Source organism: Lagenorhynchus albirostris, chromosome 16, assembly GCF_949774975.1.
Source record: "Lagenorhynchus albirostris chromosome 16, mLagAlb1.1, whole genome shotgun sequence".
In the NCBI taxonomy this organism is placed as follows: Eukaryota; Metazoa; Chordata; class Mammalia; order Artiodactyla; family Delphinidae; genus Lagenorhynchus; species Lagenorhynchus albirostris.
Window position 1 is genome coordinate 7,078,942 of NC_083110.1, and position 13,858 is coordinate 7,092,799.

Genomic DNA, 13,858 nt, shown 5'->3' on the forward strand with positions numbered 1-13,858 from the left:
CCTTATGTGACATGTACTGCACTATTCTCTGTAGTGGACTTGAGCATCCTTGGATTTTGGTATTGGCTGGTGATCCTGGAAGCTGTCCCTTGCAGATACCGGGGGACAGCTGTATTGGGAAAACTTGGGGACGTGCAGGAGGAGGAACATTAGAAATTAAGCTTGCACGTGGGCCTCAGTGGAGGCTGTTTGGAACGTGAGTCGACTTGAACAGAGGCAGTGGCTCGAGACAAGCACTTTTTTTTTTTTTCCGGTACGCGGGCCTCTCACTGTTGTGGCCTCTCCTGCTGCGGAGCACAGGCTCCGGATGTGCAGAGGCTCATCCTCTGCGCCACCAGGGAAGCCCGACAAGCGCTTTTAAAAAATATATATTTCAAGGATTATTTTCACAGATGATTATCATACAGTATTATAATGTATTATGTGCAAAATTCCATTAAAAAACATTTACAAAAGGAAGTATGACATGGTATGTGTTGAGGGTTCTAGATGCACAGCAAAAGCTTAGAAAGGGACAAGGTACAAAGCCAACCAAATTAGATGACTATGCATCTTTACACAGTACAATAACATGTTTTTGTAACTACCTGTGTTACGTTGATACGATACCCTCATCCTCTGTGCAAACTGCCCCCCGCCCAAGGAGGTTTCGTAAAACAGAAATTTAACTTCACCACACATTCTACAACACAGGTGGGCTTTTTGGTGCATTTGCAAACTCCTTTCCAAACTCACGTAATGTGAGTTTCATTGAGTTTATTTAACTCAATGAAACTCACATTACGTGGTTTCTGCCGAAAATAATTTGATGCTGTTTGTTTTGATTTATGTGGAAAAGGAAAAAAAAAAAGCACTGTTCTTATGTTTTTTTCCTCGTGGGGTTTTCAAAATTGCTTCCGAAAGCAAATAACATGGGACAGATTCTGCAAATCTCACTGCATATTCACAGTATTTTCAGCATAGGTGGTTCCTTCTATCTCCTTTTCCCACTTCCTTCAAGGAGCCTGAACCAGCAGACTCCACCCCTTAGTCCTCTGTTAGCGTCTGTATATTTCCCTCTCGACCTCTCTCTACATTCATTTCTTTCCTCATCCTCAGCATCACTTGGTGAAAACACAAAACAATGCGATACCACTGAGCGTGAATAAGGTGATAACAGTACGTCGGATTTCCAAAGGCATTCTGTGGCCGGTGTCAGTAATACATGGCTGTAAGAAACCCAGCAGTCTCTCCCCATAAAGTTGCCCAAACATCCGGTTACAGAAGAGAGACTTTTAAAATGCAGTACTCTCAAATCCAGCAAGAGATTTCTTTTTGCATATTAAATGTTAAAATCACATGCATAATTATAGAATATCTTAAAGTTACAAAAATATTTTAAAAACCAATCCTGACAGTTTACCTGCAACTGCTATAAAAATTTCTATGAAAGATATAAAAACACAAAGGCTCTTCATTAAAAAAAGAAGGAAGGAAGGGAGGGAGGGAGGAATGGATGGAGACACTGAACTGAGAGGTCTTTCATGCACCGCATCGGACAGTCTTCCCAAAAGCCAGCTGTTGAACTCAAGAGCTTGTACCTTAAATGTTTATTTAGTACGTATACATACACGTGAGCCAACCCAGAACCTGGCTGGGCGTAGGCAGCAAACGATCTTGGGGCACCTGAACCATCAGATGCAATTCTCCAGCTCCGAAGGATGGATCCTACTGTTACATGAACCTCAGCTACCCTGCTTGGGCGTCGTGGCTAAAGGTGCCCTTGGCCACGTCGGCCTGTGGATGGCTCCATCACTGAACCGAGCGGTCCCCAAGGAGGTGACTGCTTTTCAAGCACGAGCACGTGGAAGCCAGAGGCCCGGTTCCTGACTCCGCTCTTTGGGTGCACCACTGGGAAGCCCCTCGTGTCTCCTAGGAGGCGGTGGGCTCTTCTTCCCCGGACTCCTCGGGGTCGGCCCCCTGGAACTCCTTGGCACAGAGCCGACACACGTCCTCCGTGGTGACATCAGGCCTCAGGAGGAGGTTCTTTCCCGCGCAGCCACTGTTGACATCTTGGAATGCAGGCCGGAGGTAATTCTGAGCGTCGTCCGCTGAGGGGATGGTCCGGTTGGTGAGACAAGCGCTTTTGAACGTGGTCGTACAGGAGCTGTAACTGAGGCCGGAGGAGGGAACGTATTTCCCGAGGAAGAGGGTGCAGAGCAGGAGCCATAGGTGCTGTCACCCTGGGGGAAGAAGAGGGGGAAGAGGGACCAGGGGCCTCCAGGGACAGGCTCAGACGGGGGAAGGATGGGGCGAGGGTCACGCCTTTGAGGTCAGTGAGCAGGTGGTGGGAGGACTTGAGGCAGCAGGGGTACCTGCGGAGGAGGTGATGGGGCAGGAGGTGACGCCTTTTTCTAGAAGTTGCTCTTGACGAGGGTGAGGCCTCACTGCTCCCTGGGTGATGTCAGAGGAGAAGCTCAGGGTCCCTTGAATTCTCACAGCGGCTCTTTGAGGCAGGAAGGAAGGATCAGCTCCGTTTCACAGAGGAGGACACGGCAGCCCCGAGCGGCCGAGGACCCGCCTAGTGTCGTGGCTCTGTGACCCAAGCTCTCTGGGTCACGCCCAGCAGATGAGAGCAGAGCTGGGGAGGGTATGGGGGGAGCGGAGGCTCGGTGGCTGTCGTGTGACCATTCAAGACAGAGAGGGTGGCCGGGGCACACACCAGCAGTGTGTCTGGGTGGTGAGCTGGGCCTGGTTGGCTTTTGCTTTCCCTGTCCCCAGTGTCCTCTAGGGGTCCTGTATTATTTACTGTAGTAAAGAGTAGTAAGAATTTATATCCACCATGTTATTTAAAACAATACCCAGGAGGAGTCCTCCGGAAAAGCTGAATGTCCAGATCGTGCTTTTCCCGGAGGCTCATCGCCGTCACGTGTATACAGAGTGTGCGCACATACCACCAAGGGGCCGGGAACGGTAGGGCTGATTCCAGAGGGTTCTGGATGTTTCTAAATTGTGTTCTTCACAAAAGCACAGCAGATAATAATAAAACAATAAAAAAAATAGGGCTTTCGAGGAACCAGAATGCAGATTTTTGGTGACTCCCCATTGGTCCTGCCTTTGTCTCTCTCTCCATGCCCCTGATTTCCCCCATCACCGTGAGAACGTGGTGCAGAGCAGATGAGGTGGATTGCAAGGGCCTGGACCAGTGATCACGTCCTATAAAAGAACCTGTCCTTGGCAACTAATTCATGTGCATCCCCCCTGCCCCAAACCTGTTTCTGTGTGAAAAGCTTTGAATGCGTGACTACACGTGAAGATGGATCTCTGAGCTTTCAAAGAGCTGCCCACCGCCAGCCTCACGCGGCACAACTCCAGGGGCGAGGGTCACGCTGGACCTTGCCCTGGGCCGGTGGGCGGCAGCTCTCAGCACCCCTGTGCACATGTCTCATCTCCTTTAATGGCATCACCCTGTGTCCATCCCCACGGCCCCTGCCTCTGGCACGCCTCCCTGCTCATCTCCCCGGGGCCATTGTCTGCCGACTGCGGGCTCTTCACCCCTTCCCTGCTCTGCCAGCCCGTCTTTCTCAAAGACAGACATGGCCACGTCGGTCACTCCTTTGCTTCTCAACCTCGAGTGTTCCCCAGCTGTCCTGCCCACCCCTCCGGTCTCTCTCCCACCCCCGTCTGTCTCCCCTGCAGGGCTGGTGCTCAGTCCTACAAACACCCTTCAGCCCGAACGAAGCAGACTCTTTCCTGCATCTCTGACTTTGTACCAATCATACTCTGTCTTCCGTGTGCTTTGTCCATCCCTCCAGTGTCTTCCCGGCCACCCTGAGCAGGGGACCCAGGCCACCTCTTGTCCATCTTGTTACCTCGGACCCCCAGCACAGGGCTCGGGTGGGAAGAACTGCAGTTCTTTCTCTCTAACTTTGAAAGAGACAGCCCCTCAAATTTAGATTGTCTCCACAAGAAAGGGGAGGATCTAGTATCTGCTGCAATAGCGTGTGTAGGAGAGAAAGGGCAGCCCTTGTTTAGTCAGCTGCCGCTTCCTGGATTCAGAGTGCACATTTCATCTGGCTGACTCCTTCCCTCTCTTCCTCCTTGACATTTATTGAGCTCCTGCGGTATACAGTGTGGATAGAGGGGGGAAGGAAAGAGCCGAAATCTCGACCCTCGTGGAGCGAACTGCCTGCGTAGAAGTAGCATGTGGTCAGATCACTGTCCGTATGCTTCATTATAAACTGGTGATAAGTCTGCGAAGTTCAAGTGCGGGGGACCGGGAACCGGACCTCAGGGAGACCTGATCGTGTGCGTCTGGTGAGGGCTGGGTGTGCAGGAGGTGTCAGGAAAGGCTTCTTGGAAGCAGCGATGTTTGAGCTAAGATCTGAAGGCTGAGGAGGGTTGGGGTAGGCCAAGTTCCTTTGGTAGAAAAAGTACGTGAGAGCCTTTGCCAGTGGATAGTAAATCATTCATTGCAAGACGTAAAATCCCATTCAGATTAGCTTGGGTAAGTGGGGGGTTTATTCCATCACCCTGACATCTGATGGCAGGAAAGCAAACTGCAGCTGCCCCATCGCTGTGCTTCGCCTCCCAGCAGTCACTGCACCGGCTACTGTCAGTGGCGTGACAGCTGGAGCTGGGACCAGGACCCAGTCTGTGATGGCTTTGGAAGACCCCAACACTACCTTCTAGCTTCAAGCCCGCTTTTAGTTGCTGGTTTTCTGCTTTGGGACTTGCGGACATATTCAACTTAAATGGTCTATTTTTGAGCCAAACCAGTCTGTTCCTTATTTGCCTCTTGAGTGATATTTACTTGAAGTAAACACGATATGGAAAGTCCTAGAGGGAAACTTGAACTGATTTCGGTTTTGGTAAATCTGAGAAACCTCTCTCTAGACCTTGCACAGGTCACGTAGGCGGCATGTAGCTCTGAGAAACCACAAGTCAAAAACGGCTAGTGGGGGCTTCCCTGGTGGCGCAGTGGTTGAGAGTCCGCCTGCCGATGCAGGGCACGCGGGTTCGTGCCCCGGTCTGGGAAGATCCCACATGCCGCGGAATGGCTGGGCCCGTGAGCCATGGCCGCTGAGCCTGTGCGTCTGGAGCCTGTGCTCCGCAACGGGAGAGGCCACAACAGTGAGAGGCCCGTGAGCCATGGCCGCTGAGCCTGTGCGTCTGGAGCCTGTGCTCCGCAACGGGAGAGGCCACAACAGTGAGAGGCCCGCGTACCAAAAAAAAAAACAACAAACGGCCAGTGGCATAGCCTGTCCCCGTCCGGCCCGGGGAAAGTGCTGAGGCTGAGGCGTACTCACTGCAGACTGTCCACTAGTGAGTGTTCCCACGCAAAAGGGGGTGCTGCCCAGACTCGATGACTTTGGGGTGTGTGTGGTAAAACCCTTTCTTTTTCGGCTGCGCCACTTGCAGGGTCTTACTTCCCCTACCAGGGGTGGAACCCTGGCCCTCGGCAGTGAAAGCGCAGAGCCCTAACCACTGGACCACCAGGGAATTCCCTAAAATCCTTTTTAAGCATTATCTCGCTTGATCTGCAAAAACAGCCGGCAAGGTGGGTATTATTTAGTCTGCTTTCGGATGGTGACACTGAGGCTCACCCAGGGCGATCTTGCCCAGGTTCTCAGAGTGCAGGATGCTTCCCGCTCTCCCCGAAACCCAGCCCTGCCTCTGAGCCCGGCTCTGCTCTCTGCATCCCTGTGAGTAGGGGGTGCATCAGCCCATGTACATACACCCCTCTGATCCTCACAGCCTCCCAGGGACAGGGGAAGCGGGGCTCGGGTAAAGGACCTTCCTGAGAGCACAGTTTGTAGTTGATTCATCTTTTAGATTGGGAACCCTCCAAAGACCAAGCTCTTTTTTTTTTCTTTTTTTTGATTTTTTTAATTGAAATATAGTTGATGTACAATGTTGTGCCGATCTCAGCTGTACAGCAAAGTGGCTCAGTTATACACATATACACATTCTTTTTATATTCTTTCCCATTATGGTTTATCACAGGATATTGAATATAGTTCCCTGTGCTCTACAGTAGGACTTTGTTGTTTATCCATTCTAAATGTAATCGTTTGCATCTACCAGCCCCAAACTCTGAGCTCTTAAGTGTTAACTTTGGCATGTTCTGCTTCTAGCATTTAACCAAAAAAAAAAATCACAGTTTCCTTGTGGATTGATCTAGAATGTACGGGCAGCATGCGTGGAAGGATGCCTTCAGTCTCTTCTCTGGTCCTTCCCAGGTTACCCCTCTACCTGGCCTCGCTCTTCATCAGCCTCGTTTTCCTGCTGGTGAATTTAACCTGTGCAGTGCTGGTGAAGACGGGCACCTGGGAGAGGAAAGGGATCGTCTCCGTGCGTGTGGCCATCAACGACTCGCTCTTCGTGCTGTGTGCCGTCTCCCTGTCCATCTGTCTCTACAAAATCTCCAAGATGTCCTTAGCCAACATTTACTTGGAGTCTAAGGTAAGGTGGACATGTGGTCGAGATCCTGCTGGTTCCCCCTGGTTCTCAGAAGAGTTCCCTGGTTTGCAAACAGAACTCAACCAATGCCTCTCACACCTGACCTCCTGCAAATGATGAGCCGGGTTGTGGTTGCCAAAACAGGGAGCCTTGTAGTTCCTTGAATTTTGTATGTGAGAAGAGTTGGCTCTGGGTGGCTTGTGGCGTATGGGGGTGTGCAGAGTTACTGGCAGAGAGCTAAGACTCTGGTTTATGGATACAGCGGTGTAAGTGACATTTTAAAGGACCAGTGGCATTGATTGTGCCACTAATATTAATAGAAACACACACCTAGTGTTCCCTGCGTTCCCGGCACTTTTATAAGCGCTCTGCATGTGGAAACGACTGTAACCCTCACAACTCTATGGGAGTAGGTATCACTCACCTGATAGATAGGGAAACTGAGGAAAAAAGAGGTCAGAGGCTCGCCCTGGGTTACACAGCCAGGAGATGCAGAGCCAAGATTTGGTCTCCGCAGCCTGGCTCCGGGGTCTGGGGTCTCTCCTCTCCACCACCCTGTCGTAGTACAGGGAGACTCAGATCCACGCTCACCCCTGCCTTGGCTGTGCCCATAAGGGGGTCCCCCTTAAGAGTGGGAACTGCTCCCGGGGTTCAGGACATCAGGCCTTTCATGGTGACAGTTCAGAGATGGAGCCAGACACGCTGTGTGTTGGGCTGCAGCCCACAGACCTGCAATCCCTGTGCATAACCAGCTTCAAGACCAAAGAAAGAGCCCGGAGTCAGCAACAGAGATATCAGTGGTTTAATAGATGGGGGAGCTTACACGTGTGAAGCAAGGTCCTGCAGAAACACCCCACCGAGTGCAGTGGACGGCAGGCAGGACTTGGTGGCGGTCTTCGCTCCCGGGGCGGGGGAAGGAGAGATTACCAGTTAAGGTGGGGGGATTTACATCCGGTGGGCTCCTTAGTTACCAGGGAAACCAGCAGAGGGGCCCGCCCCTCACCGCCCCCTTGATAAGAACAATCACCAGCTGGGCCCTGGGAGCAAGTATGTAGGCAGGTCAGCCCTGTGAGTAGGTGTAGGTGAAGCGGGCCCTGGTCAGGCAGGGGATGGACAGAGGGCAAGAGAACAGCCACCCTGAGTGGGCTGACCGTACACTGGGAGAGGGCAGCTCCTGCCCGTCCTCTTGTTTAGCTGCTGTGCCCCCCACTCTAGGGTTCCTGTCTTCTCCTTTTCTTCCCCCAGAGTTACAAAGAGGGGGGCTTCCCTAGTGGCGCAGTGGTTGAGAGTCCGCTTGCCGATGCAGGGGACGCGGGTTCGTGCCCCGGTCCGGGAAGATCCCACGTGCCGCGGAGCGGCTGGGCCTGTGAGCCGTGGCCGCTGAGCCTGCGCGTCCGGAGCCTGTGGTCCGCAACGGGAGAGGCCACAGCAGTGAAAGGCCCGCGTACCGCAAAAAAACAAACAAACAAAAAACAAAGAGGGGCAGGTCTGCTGCCTGGAGCAGGGGTTCTGAGGTGCCCCTCACCAGCCTGGTCCCCGACTCTCCCTCATTGAGAAGCCTGGTGGCGAGTGGAGGTCAGGAGAGACGCCCTGGGCTCTGGCTGGCCGCGGGACCCCAGGCCCACCAGCCTGTCGCCCCAGGGAGCCTGGGTTTTCTCATGTGTAAAGCAGTTGAGTGATTTCACAGCTCCTCTGCTTCAGAAATTCAGCGATGCTGTGCCCCGGGGCACCCCCCTGCCTTCCTTGCCTCGCAGCCGTGTGGCTGTAACATCTTTGGTCTGAAGACTTGAACAACTGTGCCTTCCACAATCCTGTGTCTTCAGGAGTGATCAGTAGATTAAAGTCTGCGCCTCCAACTTCAAAAATACAAAGCCTTCATCAGGGCGTCCTGTGATGTGACTGAACTCTTGCCGAATCCCAGAAGTTACTGTGGCACCGTCGTTTTCTGATTGAGAAAAGTCGGCAACTTTTAGACGTCACTTTGCCTGACTTTACTATTTATAGTGTCTCGTGTATAAGGGCTAGCGAAGGCTTTTTAAAGACAGGATTGTGATTTTTATAGGAGGGGTCACATTTTAGATTGTCGAAGTACCGTTTAGATGACCCCTATGGCAAACAAGCTAATAATAAACTACCACTGGCAAAATAAAACACTAGCTTAGATTTAGTTAATGACTTTCAAACACAAAACTCAAAAATCGGTTTCAGGTTTTTAGTTAACCGTTTCTAGCCAGGGGTCATCTGACTTTGGAAATTGAAACTTCGTAAATGGGGGCACAGATGACGCATTTTCACAGAATTGCAAGCCCTGAGTCACGTGGGGACTCCAGCACTCCCGCCTAGAGGATGCTGGGTCTTGAGGAAGTGCTCACCGCCCAGAGCCACTGTCCACAGCAGCGCTGTCTGCCAGCCGCCATCCCTCTGAGGTGGTTTTGTTGCCCTCAAGCCAGGGGCCGGGCGCTGGGCTCATAAGCTGAGAGGGTCCTTGGAGCTGACCAGCGGCATTTAGAGATTTAACCAAATAAGCCATCTGACTTTCTTGTTCTTCCAAACCTAGGCCTTAGGCAAATGGTCCTGTTTTCAGGCATCTCCAGATCAAGTCCCAGGTTTTGAAGCATCTCTATGAAGATAATTTGAAGTTTGGGATGGGTGTGGTGTGAGGTGAGGTTTGCAGTTGGGTTTAAGGTCTGAGGGTGGAGGAGAAGCTTGGAGGAGACAGCAGTGCCTCTGAGATCGAAGCTTTAGCAGGTCCGAACACAGCCCATGTTCTGGGAGGGGGCTGGGGTCCTGGGCCCGGAACGGGCGCCCCCCTCATGGCTCCTTCTCTTCCAGGGCTCCTCCGTGTGTCAGGTGACTGCCGTCGGTGTGACCGTCATCCTGCTCTACGCCTCCCGAGCCTGCTACAACCTGTTCATCCTGTCGTTTTCGCAGAGCAAGAATGTCCATTCCTTTGATTACGACTGGTACAATGTGTCAGACCAGGTCAGTGGGCGCCGACGAGGGCCACCTGATCGGTGGCTCTTTGCTTTGCAGCATCCCACGTGGCAGAGAGGTGTAAGCTCCTTGATTCTGCCGCTAAATAGCTGGGTGACCTTGAGAATCACTTACCTGGGTGGTGTCTGCACCCTCACCTGTAAAGTGGGATCATAGTTCCTGCCTTGTTGCAGCTCACATGTCTTCTGAGAAAACTAGGAAACACACACACACACACACACACACACACACACACACACACTTCTCCTTTCGACTTTCTGGGGCTTTTGTCAAGCAGTACTTAAGTTTTTTAAGTGCTTTCATATAAATGTAATATGATGTTATTAAAAGGTGAAATTTGCAAAGGTAAAAACAAATTGTATCCAGGTTTCAGAAAATACGTAAAATTATGAAGTTGTTTTTAATGGAGCATGTAAACTAATAGCATTTGAGGAAATCTAGACAAACGTGACCAAGAATATTAAGGTGTTAGTAAGAGCCCATTTTATATCCCAATATGAAACTCTTTCTTTTTTATAATGTATTCTAGAAATTCATAAATTATAAAACAAATGAACAAAGGTAGTGAAATATAATATGGCATCCATCTTCACAAAAGCTCAAAATAAAAAAGAATGAGAATTAGTGTTCTCTCATTTGAGAAATATCGATTCTTTGTCTCCAGCCCTGGGCAAGTGCTGGGGACACAAAAAAGAACAGACCTAAGCCTCCCAGTAGGAGTTTGTGTCTGCTGAGGAAAAGAGCCACGCAGATAAGCCATTACAACAAAGAAACAGAAACGTCTGTAGTAGGAGTCTATTGGATTGAATGGCAAACGCTCCTGAGATGTTCCTGGAAAAACACTGAATACCCAACTCTAGACAAATCCACTTCTAAAATCCCAACAGTGCTCAAACCTTGCACTGAATTGTGACTCTGTAGGAAAGAATAAAATGACCATGATAAGTTAAAACTGTGAGGACAAGATGAAATCCAGAAGAGGCACATGCAAGATGTTATAATTAGAAAGGATAAAAACCGCCACAATGAACACCGCCACCCCTCACCCAAACGAACAGCACAAATACAGGATGGGGGGAAGGTGGGCAAAGCACTGCTGAAGCTCTGTCCTGTTGTGAGAAATCAAACACATAAAGATCTAAACGTCCAACAATGATAAACTAGAAACTTACTCATAATACATCGAGGATTTTTATTGTGGTAAAATATACAACACAATCGACCGTTTTAATCATCTGTGAGTGTCCAGTTCAGAGGCATTCAGTGCACTGACACTCTTGTGCAGCATCACCACCATCCATCTCCAGAACTTCTTCATCTTCCCAAACTGAGACTCTGTCCCCATTGAACAACAGAGATTTGGTTTTAAAACAAAATAATTATTTCAACGTTTCTTTCAATTAAGAGCTTATAATTATAACGAACTTAAAATATCACAATTTAAAAAATTCTGTTGTTTTGGGGATATCTATTTATTTATACATATATAGATCTATGTGTTGCAACCAAAATGATCTAGGAGCAAGCAAAACAGACGGCCCCGAGTTACGGGTTATTTATGTAGAATGGAAGAAGCACACACAACACACTTTTGAGACATGTAAGTAGAATTTGAGATGCAGAGTGTGAGAGTGATCTTTCCGAAGGAGAGCATGATTGGTTCGGTTACTGTACTTTACACGCGATGTAGTAGAGAAGGCAAAAGGATTCCGTTCAGGGGATTGGCCCCTATGGTTTGATGCTGGTGCAGTCTTCCTTTGAAATGATGGCCTTTCTGATCGACTTGCCCAGAGACAACCTCACACACCTTCCCTCTGCCCTACAGAGAGGACAGCACTGCCACATCCACTCAGCCATCTCACGGGTCCGGCAGGTAAACATCAGAGAATTTTTTTCTAGACAATCTAGCCTGCAGTAAAGCTTTAAAGGATAAATCATAGGATGTGGTTAATGTGAAGAGAAGTTTAAAAACTGACACGTTCATCCCAAGGATGAGACCAAGGGTAACACATGATACGCTGCTCTTAAGAATCTCGAGAAGGCAACAGAGCATTCTCATTACTCAGTTGTTGAAGAAAAGAAAATCAGCTTGGAGACTTAATTTGGATGTAAGGAAGATTCTTGGAGGGTGAAGGAATAAAACCTCAGAGATTGGCAGTATCTGTCTTTGAATATTTTGAAGAAGATAATTATCTATCCTGTCTGGTTTAAATAACTCCCCACCTGAGGTCTGGACCATTAGTAGTACCTGATTTCAAGGTGCACATTTTTGGGGGAAAGAATTACACTGTATTAGATTATTAGTCTCTGTCATGTTAGAAAGAATCGAATCAAACTTATTTCCTCTGCCCTCAACCTAGCGACTCTCTTATTTTCTTCTCTTTTCAACAGGCAGACTTGAAGAATCAGCTGGGAGATGCCGGATACATAGTATTCGGAGTGGTCCTCTTTGTGTGGGAACTCTTACCTACCACCTTAGTGGTCTACTTCTTTCGAGTTAGAAATTCTGCGAAGGACCTTGTAAGTAAACCACTTTGTATTTGCAGAAAACATCTCCTAATTCTAATCACAAAGCATACAGTTGGAATTTTTTCTTAGATTTTTCAATAGAGAGCCTCTTCCATCCTATTCTGATATGAAAAGTTCCTTGTCTATTTAATTGAGACTTTCTTTTCCCTTAATTATCTTTTGAGGGAAATTTTTTTTTCAGTTTAGCTTTATTTTACAAAAAAAAAAAATTTAAGTTGCATCTTGAGGCCTGGAGATAGTGATTAACTTTTTATTCTAATGAAACAGCCACCTCACTAGTATTTGAGCCTTGACTTGCTGTGAACCAAAGGTAGAAGCTTTATTTTAGCAAAGGAAAATAGAGAATGGTAGTTCAGCTCTTCACCCCTGTGTTGTGCTGGTTGGTGATTAGGGGGTGGAGTGATGGGGAGATACAACCTTATTGTGAAGAATGCTAAAGTCACTCCCCCAATTTGGTCATGTTTCTGCTCAACCAGCTTCATATAAATGTCTTTATGGGGGCGGGGCAGAAAAATGCCAAACCCGGTGGAGTGGGGAGGCTCCCGGAAGCTTTGCTCCCTGAATTATCCCATCCATAGGAACTAGTGGTAGGATTTTGAATCACTCATCTGTGAAGCCCACAGAAAAGTATAGTGAACGGTTTTTGGCCAATGGAAGCAAAGTATGGGTGGCAGGGAAAGCATAGGTACAGTAACTAACCTGTTTTGTGTTTTATCTCGTCTTTTGTTTTGTTTTCTTATTCATCTCTGGATAGTCACTAGTGAGCTAGGAATAGGAAAAAAAAACAAAAAAAAGTCATACTGGAGCAGGGTGGGTAGTGGAGAAGCACAGCCTGACCAATGGGCCCTTGAAGACAGAGTGTGTGGGCACTGTTTTCTAGATCTGAGAGTCAGTTTCCTCGCCTTTTATTATTTTTAGCTTCAGGACAGCAGTTCTGTGCTCTGTCTGACCTTTACTGGCATTGGGAACACCTGGAGGCTTCTGTAAAGTCAGACCCAAATGCTTCCCCATCAGTGGCAGAGAAACATGGGGAAGGTGGGCAGGGGACTCCAGGCCAGAGTCTAGTGCCTTGTTTTCTTTCCTTCTCTGAAGACAGACAGTTGAAGCTTTCTGGAAAGAGCCTCTTAACAAACATCCCCGTGCTCACTGTGCTTCTCCTCGGCTCCATGGGCCTTCTCACCAGTGTGACAGAGGCTTAGGAACTACACTCCCTAAACCCAAGGCAGCCTGAAGGAGAGAGTACACATCTGAGTCCTAAGGGGTGAAAGACCGTTGTTCAAAGTACTTTTTTTTTTCTCTTGATATTTAATGTTCTTTCCATCACATCTCTGTTGATTAAAATGAAAGAAAAAGGGGCTTCCCTGGTGGCGCAGTGGTTGAGAGTCTGCCTGCCGATGCAGGGGACGCGGGTTCGTGCCCCGGTCCGGGAAGATCCCACATGCCGCGGAGCGGCTGGGCCCGTGAGCCATGGCCGCTGAGCCTGCGCGTCCGGAGCGTGTGCTCCTCGACGGGAGAGGCCACAACAGTGAGAGGCCCGTGTACCGCAAAAAAAAAAAAAAAAAAAAAGAAATAGTATAAAGAATCATCCTGGTTGAGTTTCAAAGTACTATTTTATTAAGTGAATACAGAATATTAGGGATAGTCTCATTTGTACTCTTAGGTCTCATTGTCCAGGGAAACGTGTCAGCCTTAACACACTCTGTGTGTATGTGTATAGAGTTACTTGGCTATTGTGTTTGAATATATTTACTGTTTAGGGTATTATCTAGAGCAGTGGTTCCCAAACTTTTTGGCGTCAAGACATTTTACACTGTTACATTATTGTTGTTTTGTTTGTTTTTACTGAGGTATAACTGATACAACATTATATTCGTTTTAGTTTACAGTGTAACGA

General features: G+C 48.7%; 1 protein-coding gene across 2 annotated transcripts in view; it reads left to right on the plus strand.

Moving 5' to 3' along the window:
* Window positions 1-13,858, plus strand: part of GPR137B (G protein-coupled receptor 137B) — a 56,903-nt gene that overhangs the window by 30,709 nt on the left and 12,336 nt on the right. For both annotated transcript variants that reach the window (XR_009536085.1, XM_060126248.1), the window contains exons 3-5: window positions 6,222-6,444; window positions 9,274-9,423; window positions 11,827-11,955. Coding sequence is in view for 1 of the 2 variants with exons in the window: in XM_060126248.1 (XP_059982231.1) it covers window positions 6,222-6,444; window positions 9,274-9,423; window positions 11,827-11,955 (502 nt within the window). In the remaining variant the exon portion in view is untranslated. The remainder of the gene's footprint in view (window positions 1-6,221; window positions 6,445-9,273; window positions 9,424-11,826; window positions 11,956-13,858) is intronic.